This window comes from Neodiprion pinetum, chromosome 4 (genome assembly GCF_021155775.2).
Source record: "Neodiprion pinetum isolate iyNeoPine1 chromosome 4, iyNeoPine1.2, whole genome shotgun sequence".
NCBI classification, from domain to species: Eukaryota; Metazoa; Arthropoda; class Insecta; order Hymenoptera; family Diprionidae; genus Neodiprion; species Neodiprion pinetum.
The window spans coordinates 38,390,861-38,407,911 of NC_060235.2; the positions used below are offsets into that span (position 1 = coordinate 38,390,861).

General features: G+C 44.7%; 1 protein-coding gene across 4 annotated transcripts in view; it reads right to left on the minus strand.

The window, feature by feature from the left end:
- LOC124216367 (agrin) overlaps positions 1–17,051 on the minus strand; it is a 319,987-nt gene that overhangs the window by 278,923 nt on the left and 24,013 nt on the right. For 3 of the 4 annotated variants that reach the window (XM_069135299.1, XM_069135301.1, XM_069135300.1), the window contains exon 1: positions 10,417–11,935. The exons of the other annotated variant lie outside the window; for it this stretch is intronic. In XM_069135299.1, coding sequence (XP_068991400.1) covers positions 10,417–10,852 — 436 coding nt within the window. In that variant the 5' untranslated portion in view covers positions 10,853–11,935. Of the gene's footprint in view, positions 1–10,416; positions 11,936–17,051 lie in introns of those variants that run through there. 4 annotated transcript variants of the gene reach the window in all.

The following is a 17,051-nucleotide window of genomic DNA, read 5'->3' on the forward strand; positions in this document are numbered from 1 at the left end:
AAGTAACAGGTGACTCGACGGTTATTTTGAAACACTTAAAACACCGAAACAGTCCTAAATGTCGAGTCGAGGTGGCGTCGGGACGAGGTGCGTTTAAATTTTTGCGCCGCAGGAACCTAAGTCCCCGGGGTTATAATTTATGAAATATAAATTCGACGGAGTCAACCCCTAACAAATTTGACCACACCCTGCCACGCCCTTCCGTGCTCTTTTCTTCTGGTCCTTTGTTTCCATCGTCCTTTTGCCGGAGCGTATTCAACAGGCTGAGCTTTGTTTCTTCCCTTGAAATTGTCTGAAAGTTGTCTTCTGAACCTGTCGCTATCGTTTCTTTATTCTCCCTCGATCCCTTCGCTCTGTAAGTGCACATTTGTCTCGACGCTCCATTTTTGACGGTCAAAAATGAAAGGGACCATTCATTGCTGCAGCCGAATCATTTGTTTGGTGAACCGATTTTCGACTCTCAAACCCTTTCATGTCTGTCCGTCTGATCGAGCTCCTTCATTTATTTTCACTAATTGCCTATCGATTCTCCTTTACGGTGTTTTGTACAGGTACACGTATGCTACAATACACCCGCCGCCCATCTTCCATTTCGTTTCAAGCGTCTCTCTCTCTCTCTCTCTCTCGGAGGTTTTAACAATGATCCAGGTATAATAGCGGCCTTTCTTGAAATTTTCAAATTTCTACGTACGAATGTCTAATTATTTTTTGCGGTTAGAAAGGATCCGCGTGGGCCGTGCAGGCAGATCCGGGTCGCGGCGCCCGCGTGCATCTGTAAAGAGCCATATAGCGACGGTGGTCATTAATTATTATCCCTGATAAAAAAGGGGGAAAAAGAAATGAGACGATATTTCAAAATAAAAGAAAACCGTCAGATACGTACGATCGTTAAAACGAAACTATCTCCTCGAAGCGCTTCGTCTAGGCCAACTTCGCTCCTTCTTTTATATGATCGGTATTTCCGGTGCCTCGTCGTAACTCTTAAAAAAATTTAGACGATTCGCATGATGCGTGAAAGCTCAAGGGCAGGTTATAAATTGATCATTTGTAACAAGGATATATTCATCCGACAATACGAAAGAAAAGGGAAGACAAGGTAAACAGAAGTCCTAGCAATATTATCAGGTGTTTGCTTTTTTAAAATTCTTATTTTTTTTTTTCATTTTTTTTTTGTTTTTAGAATTCTCAGGCGAAAAACAACTCGAATAATAATTACGACGTCCTTGCGTATAGGTATAGAAACGCGGCGAAACGCTTGCGTACACAATTTGCGCAATTTCAATGGGGAGTCGGTAACCAAAAGCGCAATTAAATCTCGCGGCTCGTTCGGTTGTGCGACGATACTTATGGAAGAGCGGTGATTCACTGTTACCGCAAACAAAGAGCTTCGGTCGGCGGTCTCAGCACGAGATGCTGTACCTCCGCACATAATATCGGTGAAGTCAAGTTAAAGTAGTGACTAAATTACAACCGAGAGAAGGAGGTAAATTTGCGGTCGAAGCCGAGAAGAGAACAACGCAAAACGGACCGTTCGTTTTGCGGCCGCAAAGATAATTCGAAATTCCCGCGGTGTGGATAAGATTCGAGAAAGTGAGAGAGAAAGAAAGAGAGAGAGAGAGAGAGAAGGAACGGTGATGGTTCTCACTGGGAGAAGGATGATGCAGGAATGTGAGAGGAATAAAAAGAACCACGCCGATGCAAAGCTCGAATCTCCGGGCTCGTTTGTCATATTAGGCGAACGGATGACGCGCTTGTGCCACGGTTCGAAATTCAAAGACGCCAGGAGATAGATCGAGGATCCGGTTACACCGGGAAACATGGTTTTAATTTGAATTTGTAACATGGACCAAGATTCCATTCCTGCCTTATATGAACCTACCATTCCTACCGCTTGCCCCCGAAGGTTTAGCCGCTGCCCCGCGTTCCGCAGCGATTTATCCTGCACAAGGCAAAGGCTGATCCTCAAGCCATGGTCCGGCCTTTAACTAGCTAGATATTTTACTTTTGATATAACGTAAGACACTGAGTTTCGGCCCGCTGACCGAACGCGCCTCAATGCAGCTACATACGTTCGTCTACCAAAATTCACGGGTCCAAACCCGCTCAAAATATACAGAACTTGAACTCCCGAGAAAAACCTTCTTTTCGGGTTTTAAAATATCCGAGTCTCTGATCTTTTCACGGTCAACTTTCTTCTATTGAAGATATTACGTAGCTATTTAGGATGCGAGATACAGATATGATGCAATATTTTACAACTGCAGAATAATTTCCACTGTGCGTATAGGCCTACTTTGAATCGTGGCCATTTTGCATCGTTACGATAATATTTAAAATAGTTCGAAATTTGAAAAGAAACTTTGTTTTCAACTGGTCAAAGAAAATGCTTCGAACGTGTTTGTGAGTAAAAAAAAACTTCTCGCGTCGCGAAATTGAGAATTCTTGGTTACAGATGGAAAAAAATCACATGCCAGATTCAACGTGTTTTCTCCTCGAACACTGTGCATTGATCAAGAACAGACTTGGAGTAAATGTTTCCAGATAGCCAAATAAGGTTTCCATTACTTTTAGGATGAGCGCAGTTCGATTTTTCTTTCAGTTTTTCGAGAATTGTTAAATTGAGTGGTTCCAAAGTGAATCACGCCGGGAGTAGAACTAATGCAGCTGTTCGCGTGCACGGAAAGCGGTCGCATTGTGAGTCAATGGGATAAAAAAGAAGGTCTTCAAGTTGCCGGAGCACGGCGAGCTCGAAATCAGCTGAGAAGTAAAAATGTTACATCTTGATTACGGGCTGAAAACCCCTGGCTAATGTCGCGTGTAAACTACTTTTATTAGGAGGTTAAGAATTTTAATTTTCCGAAAATAGAAACTGGTTTTCTTCCTCTGTCACAAGTGTGTGTAACGATCTCCGAGAGCCGGGCCTATCCGCACCATAATGTGGCCCCAAAACCGTCCACCCACCTCACGTGCCTCTTGTACATGCTTGTCTCACACCAATGCGGATCTGACCCCGCGAAGATCCACGTCTGAGGATGCTCGTGTCGTGGGCGAGTTGTTTTCACGTTATAAGAAAGGAAGAAAAATAAAAAAAAAAAAACACCACGACAAATTTAATATCTCCGATGCTCGCTGCGATGCGATGGACGCGTGTCTTCGGTCGATCGGCGTCACCGCTTGAATTTCGACACTGGATGGATCGACGCAGCGGCGACGTAAGAAAAAAAATCCCCCTCGAACAAAACGCCGTTTTCTTTTTCTTTCAATTTTAGAATCATCTGGTACACCGATTGTGAGTAGAAATTCTTACGTCGACTGTACACTGACGGTTCCAGATTTATAGCTGATGAAAACTTCTTCAATTACAGTGTACGTCGAACTAAGGTTTTACTATCGTTTGTCCATTTACGTAGAGTTTCACAATAAATATGTTGAAACTAAACGAACTTTGTAAAATCAACATTGTTTTGTAACATATTGAATGACTTTCGACGGTATAAAATCTTTTTTAACGATACAAACTATTTCACTCACGCCACATTACACAAGTGGGTATAAAATTTTCTCTCTCTCTGTAAATGGAATTAGGAAAATCATTCCGCCCAGAGCCCATAATTTTCAGAATTAACCTTATCAAATAAAAAATTGCAGGAACTCAATTTCGATTTCAAATTATAGTAGTAAAAAATAAAAAAAAAATTTTCAACAATGCAAAACAGACGATACCAACAGCTGTAAATCGTATCGTCATCGTATATTTTTATCAGTATTTATTTAGCAGATCAAATTGTCGGATCTTCTCCGATCTTTTTTCGACTTCATCGAGGCTCGCCGGTTCCGACGTCTCACTTCCGATGCGGCCCGTGTTCAAGATCGTTGACTTTTCGAAAGGGGAATTTCAACGCGGTGCACTCCTCACGAGTACGGCTAGCCTGCAGGATTTTCCTTGCATCCGAGTCTTTATTCGGATGAAACGGGCAGAGTAATTCCTCGCCTAGCGGGGGCCCGAGGAAGATAACCTCGCCCCGTCTCGTACAAACTCCATCCGAGGACGATAACTTTCGGCCGTTATGCCTGCCTACTCCCGCTCTTTCCGGCTCTAAACCACGCGAGTTGCTCAATCCAATCTGAATCACCTATCCTCTCTACCTCGTCTTGCCTGATATGCATATATTTCTATTAACCGTCGTCGGCCAGATCGTTCAGATAAGGATTCATTTACTCTCACCATTTTTACAAGGCTCAGAGCGGGAGACTCGCTTGTCCATCGGCTGCAATATGCCACGCGATACGATGCTTACGGGCTTTTAACGCTGTAGCTTAAATGCGCATTACACGTCTTCGCTCGGCATATGAAATGGAAAAGTGGCAATTCTCGGTTGTAGTTTTAAAAGATTGGATGCTCTTTACAGTCCCTAATTCCACTCCGGATGACGGCGGATTGAACATACTCGAGTCGCCCGATTCCTTCAAAAGCGATTTTTTATTGCATCGAACCGGCCACGTCAGACACGTTGTGTCTAGGTTGAAAATTCTTCTTCGTGAACGGTATTTTTTTCTATCCTCTCCTCTGAGTTATTGAGAATGAAAAGAAAATTTTTACGGATCGTCCTAAGCTTATATTACAGCTGAAGAATTATTAAGCCCTGAATAGAATTTACAGCGAAGTTTTACCCAAATATTCATCTAACACGCTATAGTCGAATGAAATTAATTTTACGACGTTATTGCAATGAATACCAAACATTTTTTTTTCAAACAACAATAATCACAAGGAATATAGTTCCGAATTATCCGTAGACAAGTAGATAAATACTTTATAACGTGGTTGATGCGAATTTGTTTCTCATTGTTAGTGCATGGGGTGAAATATTCGTAAGAATGCAACCTTCCGAAGCGATTGTAGTTGGGCCGCAAAGCTAATATCGGCATGCGAGTCAGGTGCGAGAAAAATTCAAGGGTCCCCGTCAAGCAGAGGGACTACTTTAATTCGCTTTTCGAGGGGCTGTAATGAAAGTTGTTACGCTCCGTATTTTACGACTTTGTCCCCGAGGCATGCAAAACTCAGCTTTTAAAGTCCACCGCGAGGCGTTTAAGGGGGGCAGAAGCCGATTATCAACGGTAAAAAAACACGTGTCCCCCCTTCGTTCGGCTAATTAAGACCGACTAAATTCGTCAAAATTATAACAGCATGGTAGCGATTCCGCAAGATGCAGCTGCGTAGCGCGAATCTTGATATTAAAACGCGGATTAATTGCAATAACGGATTGAAATAAATAAACCTCGACCAATTACGTGCGTATACAATAAATATATACGATGCGTCGAAGGATTCTCCCAATTATCGCAAACTTTATACCGCATACTTACGACCAGAGGAAATTTGTTTCGCGCGGTGAAAAAGCTGATCACGGGGCCGTCAATCCTGTACGAATTTATTCCCATGGTTTCTTAAGCCGGCGGTAAAATAGAAACACGTTTGTCGCATTTGGCTTGATTTTCAATTAACATAAGTCGGGATTTCATTCGGCACGAGCCGCTGCTCTGTTCGTAGAAGCGAGCGGATGAAAGTAAAAAGAAAAAGGCATCCATCCGACAGCGGACTAATTGAGAGAAAAAAAGTTTTAAGATATAGATAGGTGCAATAAAAGTGGTCACGAACTCGAAACGCAAAAGCCGAAAACAAAACAGCCCCTGAAATACGGTGAAACCATTTACCGAAAATATTTAGAAAGCTAATAAATTGGGCCCGACGGTATCGGCGAGGATGGGACTGACCGAAGCTCGGACAGGTCGTCCGGCTCGATAACGCGATTGGGGCTCGGGTCGTCAAAATAAATGAGCTGCAGCAACCAGTTCGGAACAAATTGGACGAGAGATGATCCTTCGGTCGCATATCTCGGAACCAACCCCGGGGGCAAATTTTGTCCGTAAGTAATGTGGAGCGATGCGATGCTGGCTGGCCAGCTGCGGCGAAAAGCTTCAGGCACGGATAGGAAAAGCTCTCGGTTATAGCGCCAGCTGCCGTAGCAAAAAGGGCAACGGTGTAACGGAAGCGCAACGCAACGCAAGGCAACGCGACGCGACGACGAGGCGTCTTCGGTTTTCCACCGTCAAACTCTCTTCCCTTTTCTCCGAATATTTTTGGATTTTCATCGCGTCGAAATAGCCACCTGACTCACGACGCTGTTCTATTCTCTTGGTAAGCTCGCTGATGGCGCTCCAGCTGAACGGGTGTTAAAAGCTTTTATTGACGAAGCTCGCGACGCGACGTTGAATCCGAACCGGATGCGAGATTCCCGCTCGATCCTCGTAGCTATCCGGAAAGTCGTAATCGAATTCTAAATACCCACTTTCGACGCCCATAACCATTCTTTCTTGACGCTCTGCACCCGGTTTCTTGCACACGAAGACCAATTTTTTTCTTCTTTTATCCCAGAACGCCGATCCAACACGTCACGGAAACCTCGGCTTCAAACGCTTAAACTCGGATTACTCGATTCCACTTGACACTTGTCTCACTTAAAAAAAAGGCTAGAATTTCGTTGGAAAAAACTAGGATATTTTGTATATTTTACACACAGAAAAAAAAAAAAAAAAACGATGACTTGAAGATCCCACGACAAGATTGATTAACCCGTAACAAATTATACCGAAGAAATCTTAAACCGAACTAGAAAATCCGAGTGTTAAGAAAAAAAATTCAACGTTTTTCTAAGAATATCCGAATTTTTTTAGTGAAATTTTCACAGATAGTGACGTGAAGAGACGCTACATACGCTCGCAATTTCAAGCCTGTAATGACTGGCACAATATTATCTCTGACTTTCCAATACTTCAATGACAATATTGACCGGTAAAACCAAGCTGCATGATTTCACATTCTCCTTAGCGGTTGCACAGTGCAAATCCCTGCAGCGATAAGCGGTGAAAGAGACGGAATAATAGCGATTGAAATGTGAAATCCATTCCCTTGACGTCTTCGGCAATTAATCTTATTTTCAATCAAACGAATGCAACGCGAACGCGACGACTTGCCAAACATCAGCCGTCGTATCGACGGCAGTCTTTCACTCCTTCGCTCCCCTGCAGTCTTGGCTAATATGCTCAACCGAACTCTGAAGCCGTGCCAAAACGTGCCGTGAATAAAATATGCCACGCTCTACGCGGAATTGATATCGCGAAGGAGGAGGAGATAAAAAAATGGTTCCCTCGACGTTAAAGAACATTACAAGATTTCGCAACGTGTCTGATTAGTCGCGATGAAATCGATTCGATTCTTCGAGTATTTCTCAATTTATTCAACAAGTATTTGTGTAAAATGCCGGGAAAATTCTTCGAGTATTCCGAATGAGTAGCCTGAGATCGCATTGCACCGTAAAGATGGCAAAATAAATTGATGTAACTTTTTCTTATTTTACGTAAGTTTTGATTTATTGTATTCGTGCGGGCATTCCAATGAAAAACGAGGAGCTTTTTCGACTGTGGGTCAACTGTGGGTCTCGAATTCGATCCAATGATCGTTACGAAAGAGTTCAGCTATTTAGAATTCATAAAGTTTGATCGATAAAATGGCGAATGGTAAATCGTCATTGAAACTCATTACGATAGTCGAGAAACTTTTTTTACAATTTTGTCTTGGATCCTGATCGATATCTGATTCGATATATTCTGACGACGTAGTAAACTGCGAAATTTACGCCGTTGATATTCAGCACATTTTGTAAATCGGATTTCCAGTTTGGCGAGTGCGAATATTCGCTGCTTGACACGAGCATGCGGAAAATAAAGGAATGGAGAATAAAAACGAGAAGCCAAAAAAGGTGGTGAATAGTTGGCACACCTGGCGATAGGTATGTGGATAGGTGGGGCGTGGTGAAGTTGGTACAGACGGACAACTGCTGGCAGAAAACGCGTAGGTCGAACTGTATTATTCCGGTCTTGTTGCGTTCCGTCCGTTCAGCCGCCGCCGGAGAAATGCGGCGCGTTGCCTGTCGTGTATTGAAAAGTGCGTCAAGTGACGCGATGTGCGTGGGAAGTTCACGTATAACCGCAATGTGCATATAATATAACCATGCATGCATGGGGTACCAGGTGTAGTGACGCGGTACCGACATCGGCAAAAAACCAGAAATGTCGATCGACAGAAGGACCGGAATATCCAATTTTCATTGATGCGAAAAACTGGTTCGTCAAATCTTTAAATGCGGAAAGTCCAACTATAGAAAATTGTAAATATAGGAAATTTAAAACGTAAAACGAGAAACTCGAGTGAGAGAATCGAAACTGTCAACATTTTTAAGTTCCTATAAATTGAGTTTTCGCTTTTTTAAAAATTCGGTATCGTGCCCTTCAATTTTTTGATCTTTCTATATTTTTAGCCCGCAGCCGTCGCCGATGAATTTTACCTCGTGCTTCCGCAAGCTCGCTCGCCCAATTCAATAATACACTTAAGTATATCATATAATAGATTTCACAATTACTCGGCTACAAATTCTGATTTACGTTTTCAATTTTTACGACGGCCTGTCAGGAACTGCTTATAATAATATTAATTCAACGTCGAGCAAGTTCCTCTTTTTTCAACGCGTTACGTTGCTCGCACATATGTCGAGGATGTTTCGGTCACACTTACAACTTTTTTCGCAGGCCATCTGCTCTCATCGCGTTTAATACTTTTATGCTTGTTTATCTTTTCCTATTATTTCCTTTTTCTTTTCTTACTACTTTTTTTGTCTTAGCAACTTTACGAGACACGCGTACAATGTTATTTTCTATCTTAGGTATATACCGTTGCACAAGACAGCTGGAATTATACATCAGATACAGTTGTCAGTCAATCATTATCTCACGTTGTTTGGTTACGTATATGCTAATTCTTCTGCCACCTTTAGTTCCCATTTTTAAATAACAGTTCTGATTTCCTACAAGATATGCATTCGTAACTTGTGCGTAATCTTTGCTATGGTAGATTATTTTCAGCGTTCAAGCAATTGGTATTAATCTGCTAATTTGTAGAACTTCTATTGAACAACCTATAATTTATACATCGTGTACTTGTATATATGTATAATATTTTGCTAGTAATAAACATCTGTCATAATTATTATTCAATTAAGTGGTAAAAAGTATACGTATGTATAAATTTGTATTCATGACAAAAGGGAAACTCTGATAGACGATTTTCTACCTACTTCCAGATATTCATTTCGACTATTTTCTTATCGCGTCGAATCTTTAAGTCACTCGACCCAATTCTTGGTTCCTGAAAATTGAAAGAAAGAAAAAACTACGCCAATCGAACCGATTTTCGAGGTCTTTAAAAATTTCAACCAATTTGGAAATACGCTATAGACCGAATCACGTCGCACGCTGCATCAACCTTCACACCGTGAATTTTGCAAGAGAAAAAAATTGCGCACAGTCCGACGTCGTTGCGTTGAATGATTCGATACGTATACCTATAAAAGATAAGAATGTAGCCAGAATAAATAATGCGTAGATATATTATATAAGTGATTCCTTCCTTGGAAATAATCGGCCGAATTGATAAATATGACTTTCCGTTATCTCGTCTTATTACGCACTTCTGAGATCCCGCGATGGTAGCAGCCATGCACGGCTGCCGCAGCTTCGGCTCGAGACGATAAATTTATTACCGTGCGGCGCGTGGACCAAACGACTTTACCTACACACACACACACACACACACGTATACACGACGTGCGAGTACACATATGAGTACCTGTGCTGTACCTGCGCCATGTTCACGTGCCTAACGCGCAGGGTGCAACAAAGTATGCGTTGTCATAAATGCGTAGAGCTATTACAGAGGTAGAACGCACCTAGCTAATATTCAGCTTTACGATTAGCCGAGCAGCAGTTGTTTGCCGCGTGTCAATTATACGCATCGATCGAAGAAGATATAATAATGCGAAAATGTTTCGCTGATGTTGATTACTTGTAATAGTTACGAATAACGATGATTTTCATTAGAAACGAGATTAGCACTTGCGGTGAAATTGATTTGCAGCAGCGTGCTGCTATCGCTTTCGAAGAAATCTGCCCATGCTTCGGAAATTGTTCGATACCGCGTTACTCAAAGTCTGTACGAACAGAGCGTTGGTTATAATGATCCGTGCGGTTTACTGGTTGAAAAAAGAACAACTCGTAAAAATTACCGAATCGTATCAATGCAGCTTTCAATTCACTTCCGCGCCGTGGCTATGAAGATAAATGCGCAACGTCAGTTTGAGAAATGTTCTTTCGTATACTTAAGCGACTTAACGATGAAGACGAGTCTTCACACGGTTTTCGCTGAAATTCAGAAGGGGTGAACGAGGGTCATTGGGTCTTTGAAAATCCGTTCAGAATACGCAAATGACACCGATGTCATTGAAACGAAGCCTCGCAGCTTACCTCTGACCGCGGCGTTGAGACGATCCAGATTGGAGATAGTCAGTGGAACGGGTCCAAAGCGCATTAAGACCCTGCCCCGAGATCCATCTTGACGATCCGCTCTTACGCCCAAGAATATGCCGGTGTAGCTCCTGCGTACGTAAGCGCCGCAGGTGCTGTTGACGGTCAAGTCGACGGTGGAGTTAAGGACGCCCTTGATGGCCCGTTTGACCCTGACGTGTAGCTGGCCGTTTCTGAGCTCCTTAATTTTCCCGGTGAAAATGAAATCCGAGTTGTGAACCTCGTGCAAGAAGCTCGTATCGTTCTTGATCGCGTTAGTCAAATTCACCCGACACTCGAGGAGTTCCTTGGTCGTCAGTCTTCCCAGAACGAGACTCGACGCCGAGACGAGGAGCAGCATCGGCAGGAGGAAAACGCGGACCTTGAACCCGTCCATCTTATCCAAGATCCGGGCGGGTCACATGGGTGGGATTAATTAACTCCCGTCAAAATCTCCGAAAGCTCCGAGCTTTCGAGCCCTTTTCAGACCCTTCTTGCCTCTTCGAGGCACCGTGCGTTTCACGGCGTTATGCAACAGGTTGGCGCCGACGTCCCACGCGAGTTTTAGCGCGACCACGGGTTAACAGTTCTTCAACTAAGATCCCGTCTCGGGAACCGCCGTTCGGAGATGTTGCTGGTATCTTCGGTTAATTAATGAGGAAGGTAGCGCGCTGCTGCGTCGTCTTTTCCTACGAACTATCGCTATTTTTACATCTACAACAGAGAGCTGGCTACAGGAGAGAGAGAGAACTCAAGTTTTAGACCCTGGGTACTCAACACTGACGTGAAACAACCGAGGATGATTTTTTATTACCAAGGTACAAATTTCTTTTTTCCATCCAGCTTCCTCAACTCGGACCATAAACACCGTTCATTCTCATTGTTGTAATTTTTTTTTTTTTTTTTAATACACTTGGGTGGGTTCTTCCGAGGTGTGAACGTTCACGTATTCGATAAACGCAGAAATTTATTTTCAATCACTGTGTTCAAAGTTAAGACCGTTAATCAGGAAAAAATTGGGACTCTTCAACGTTGATTACGAAAAAAAAAAAAGAAAAATCATTACAGCAGAACCGAAGACGAATAATAAGAACTGTGTTTTTCGTCACGAATAAATTATCGATACCACTAAAATCACACAACACATTAACTAACAGATAGTTTATTTCACATCAACGATCTGAAAACTAGTCACATAATATGTAAATACATACACGACACTGATTGATAGTAACGCTAAATCCATTACAGAATGAGAACAGCATTGCAAGTTTCCGCCTGGGTCACTGAACTGGTGGGTGGAGATTAAGAATCACTGATTCACGCTGGGTTGTTTTGAATTTGGCGGTACTCCGAGGGCGCGAAATTCAAACTCCCAAGAGACGACTCGGATCGGAGATGTTCGAGTGTCAAAGAGCTAGGCGATTAGCCTAGACAAGCGCGTTCTCCGAGGTTGAGCGAGCTGAGTGAGCGATGGTGGTTGGTGGCTGGTCGCGTGGAGGCACGCGCTGAACTGAGGGCGAAGCGTGGACCCTGCGTCTACGTTCCAGCGTAGGCGGTAGTGGCATAGGATCCGGCGTGGCGTACGCGGCGACGAGGACAAGGAGGAGGCGACGGAGGTGGAGGTGGAGGTGGAGGTGGAGGTGGAGGTGCGGAGAGAAAGAAGAGAGGACTCCCGCTCCCCGGAGTCGCCACGCGGCCGCCGGACACACCTATGCGTGTAACGGGTGTCACCTTCGTCACAGCTGATCCAATCTGGGTGCCGTGTATCCGATATCGGTTACCTATTAATCCCCCGCCCTCGCCATCTCCATCGGGCCCCCTTCCCCCCGAGCAGAGCTTACGCTTCGCGCTTATCAAGATTTCCACTTTTGGTCCTCAAAATTTACCCACCTCGTAACTCGATACCCTCCGTCGCATCGTATTGTCTGTGTATACTCTATCGATTACCCCGACTCTAATCCCGGACCGATTTATACCTCGGCGAGGTTTCGAAATCCACAATTATCGAAAACTCGGATGAGAACGAGACCTTTTTGGGATTTATGGACACCGAGAGGAGACACGTTCAATTGAACGGCTTTCTTCGTCCGGTTTTTCTTTCTGGATATTATAGAGTTTGTTCAAGCATTTCTATAATTGGATTCAAACGTAAAATGATACGGTATTGGCTGTCTCGGAATTCATTAATTTTGAGCGAGTTTGAGTGATTCTTGTAGTTTTATTACAAAAGCAAATAGTTCGACTGCAGTTTTTAAAGCTTATATCAGGATTCTCTCGAATTTTAAAAAGCTGACCGTTTTCACTGACGGTTTCAGAAAATTCTTTCGCAAAATCAACTGCCGTCACTGTATGAATTGTGAATTTTTGTCACGATCAGCCTACACCGTTAACGTTTATTTACGTTTCCGTAAATTTTTTTGCTAGTTAAATCTGTACTAGCAATCACGGTAAGAATACAATGAAACGAAACGAAAGTTAATTATTTATTGCATTAAAATTACCTACCTGTATATAAAAATCCAACCGCGATTAATTAAAACGCGGTTGAATAGAAGTTTAGTAAAAATCCTTCGAAAAACGATATTGCTAACTGATCAATGGATTCAATACGAAACTCGGACCGCGGCCTAAATTCGACTCCGCAGGTGTCAGTAATTGATAAAAATGAGAATCGAACCGAAGTTCGAATCGAACGAAAGAAGTATACAACGCTCTTGAATTAATGCCCGCTCGGAGTGAAATTATATACCTTCACAGACGCAGGCGCTTCGACGTAGAGGCTTGTGCGCGATCCGCGTGAAAGAGCCGCGGCAGCCGCATACAAACGCAGTCTCGGATAGGAATCAGCGGGATACGAAGAGCGGGCGGTTGCAATAGGCCTAGCAATATCTCACTCGGAAAGGGTTTACGACAACTGCAGGAGCGGGCCCCTCGGGGGGGTCCCGGGGGAGGAATGACGGCGCGCGCCGCGTTCGCCGCGTACGCGAGGAAGCCGCGGGTACGTCGGCCGCGAAGAAGAGGTACGACATCGTCGCCGCGGGTCCTGAATCCCGACTGCGGACTGCGGCAAGAATTACCGCTGAACGCCGACGTCCTCGAAGGGTTCCGGAAAAAATCAGCAGCTTCAGGCCTTACGGCTCATTATCATGCGGATGGGCGATGCACGCCTGTGCAGGATTCCAGACGCAATGTTCGTGATCGGGAAGAAGGTAAACAGTGAAGTCTTTGTCGAGCTGATGAAGTCTTATGAGTGTTGTTTCAGTCAGGAAATGTTTTGCTTGATTATACGGAGAAAGTACGGAAAGTCGGAAAATGTTATTTACAGGTAACGTTCGAGTATTAATTATAACACTATAAAATTTCTCGCGGATTAATTATTTCGATGGGACCCTAGTTCACCAAGTGTCTTCAATGAATCAGAATCATGTACAGAGAGTAAAAGGAAGGAAACGTGACTGGTCGCATGTTTCGGTCTTGCAATGTCTGGACCGTAAATCAATTTCAGAATGCTTAATAACCATTTGAGATTGAAAGTTAAAAGTGCCAGACCTTAACATTTAATATACATGGCTTAGAGTAGATGTAATATTTTTGGTCACTTTCGTACCGTATGTGGTCATCAAATTATCCACTTTGGGCATATTAATTGGTTGTAAATGAAAGCTTGACCCCAAATGGCAAAACAGTGTTAGGGCGGCTTTAATCGCTGTAAACTTTGATTTCTGAACAATCGAGCGGTTTGAGAGGTTCCACTTCACAAATCAATAAACGAATAGAATTCTGGTACCAGAAACGATCCAAGAAATATGAGGCACTATCATATAATCAAACGGACAATACCGATTGCCGCAAGGTGAAAGCTGCGCATCCCCTAAAGCCGGGCTATTTTCGAGGTCCCGTCGACGTCAGACGTCAAGTTGGTAATTGGCGAGGGAGTAAATCGAGGATAGGAGCTGCCGTGGATGGAGGATCTGGAACACATCTGACCAGCTACCGCAACGCGGTGTAGTACCCTTTCAATTTTCAAGAGCCATAACTCACCGCCACCCCCACGAACGAGGATATACTTGCGGAGACCGGCGAGTAAGGCGAACGACTTATCGCCCGGAGTATAAGATAGGTACGAACGGCTAAACCCCCGTCCGAGTTTTAGTTTTCTGCGTGTGCGTGTACTTAGCATAAGTCCAAGACCCGAGGCGCTCTCTCATCGTATTTCACATCTCCTCTTCGTTCCCTCGCGTCCGTGAAAGCCTCTCGCGAAGGTGGGACTACGCGCATATTCGTGGCGGGTCTTGTCAGCCCGGAAAAGGAGCTCATTTACTCGTTTGTAACTTATCGTCAGAGTGACTTATTGCCCCGTCGTAGCTGTTCAGGGTACTTTCCGAAGGTGGAGTGCAGGCGGTAACACCGGGCTGGACTCGCGGCCAGGTAATTCCCTGAAATTAAGTGCTCGCCTCCGCGGTCTTACTCCTCTCGGCATCACGGACTCTCCTCACAGCGGAAGATTCATCCGTAGCTTCGAAAGCCGGACGCCCTTGCAAGCTCCACCGCCGTTCCATTCCTCCGCCAAATTGCGGTGGACTACGTTAAGATTGGCACCTTCGACGACCATAGAGGCGGGAATCATCTTCGCCTCCTTCCGCACGTCTCTGAGGAAGTTGATCATTCGACTCGCTTCGTGCTCAATCATCCGTGCGAAATGTCTGTTCGTTTCCAACGAACGGTGAAGAATCGTCAACTACCTGCATCAGGAATCGATCGTACCAGAAAACACTCGAATGAAAGGGTTGCATTAAGTCATCGTCTCGTGTTTCGGCCGCCAACAGACTTCGAAAGACTTCCAAAACTGTTGGAATGAAGACGCGTTGAGACTCGATGGTGATTCGGCGCAGGTATAAGCGAAGTTGGGAAGAAAACGATCTAAGCAAAGGGAGAGACAGGTGCTCCACGACCCTAAATCTAACCGGACATGACACGGGATGAAGTCGAGAGATCCTTTATCCCAGGACCACTTAGTCAGTTCGGTAACGCGGTGCGGATGGAAGAAAAGGTGATTCTTATCAGTGGTTTTGTCAGTGGTTCGGATACCTCGACATGCGTTATAGGCGTGGCTGCGCAGAACTTGGACCGAAGGAACCTACTAGGTGAGAAGGAAGTGCGAACGTTTGTACAATATGAGGGGTAATTATTGTCGGTGAATAATTTCCGAATCACGTAGGTATATCCTACCGACGACGGACGGAGGCTCGTCGACCCCTTCGCGGAGCAGGACGTGTACGCGCGAACCTCGTCAATGGATCTAAAATATGCAAATGGGTTCGAGATCCCTTGATTTAACGGCGGAGCTCGGTGGGTAGGTATGTACGACACGGCCGGGGCAGAAAATCAAAAATTGCCCGGGGCGCCGCTCAGCCGCGCGTTGCGCACGGGACAGACAGCATGTTCGGCTAATTACAGATCCCTGATTATACCCACCTACCTGCTGCCTGCATGAAGAATCTTGAGCGCCGCGCAGAGCGCGCAGGACTAATAAAGAAAAAATAAATTAATAAAGGCCCGATCTATCTCGGGGTGAGGATCTCCCCCGCAGCCAAAATAGTGTTTATTAATTTATTGCTCCGGATCTGATAAGCCCCCGGTGCATTCGATTCGGCCGGTTGTAAACGCTTGCGCGTAACGTGTCCGTCATTCACGATGAGGCCCTAATATACGCCCGCCTAATTTACACACCTACACTGTAATTCCGTCTGTCTAATACGCGCTTCGAGGTAGCTGATAGCTGCCTTGCTCCGTCTGATTCGTAATTACCGATTTGTAAGCCTTACACTGCTCCTGGAAGTGATTCGGAGAGAGGCTGAAACAGGGACACGGGCTGCAGGACTTATCGCCGTTGGCCGCTTCCGCGTGGGATATTCAGGATGGACTGGACCGCCTCTGCCTTCTCTTATATTATGCATATCCCGGCTGCAAACGGTGACGCTCGATGATCTATGCAAGCGTTCGCTCATTCCGAGGATATAATGCCTGCAGAAAATGCGCCGCAACGCGAGGTCAGATCGAACTTAACGTAATGTGGCGCAACCAGTGGTGAGATGACATTTGCCATGAAACGGTGGAGCGAACGGAGAGAACGAGCGCGTGGGTGAGCCAGACGAAGACTCTCCGGTAATTAAAAACCGAGAATAATGTGCAGTCGTTGAGCTCGACTGATTTTATGGATTAGAAACCGAAGCTCATCAGCGGAACCAAGATGGCAGGTTTAAAACGAAGCAAATAACCACGGTACAGAAAACTTTAAGCGCTAGTTCCGAGTTATCATTGCCAGTCGAACGGGATGGTCCCAACTCCAAGCCGTGAACGATCATAGTTTCATATTCCTCAAGTTCGCCAGTCCAGAAGCGTTTGCTGATCATAGTGAGTCAGAGCCACCAAGTACCAATCATAAAATATTGCATGACATCAAGCGCGCAACAAACGAGATTGGCAAATCGTGAAATGGCGCCTCGTGACCATCGCAAGAACGTTGCTGTCCGGCTTCGAGTGCCGTCATTCAAATGCGCGGTTAAAGGAAGAGCGGTTCAAGTGCCCATAAT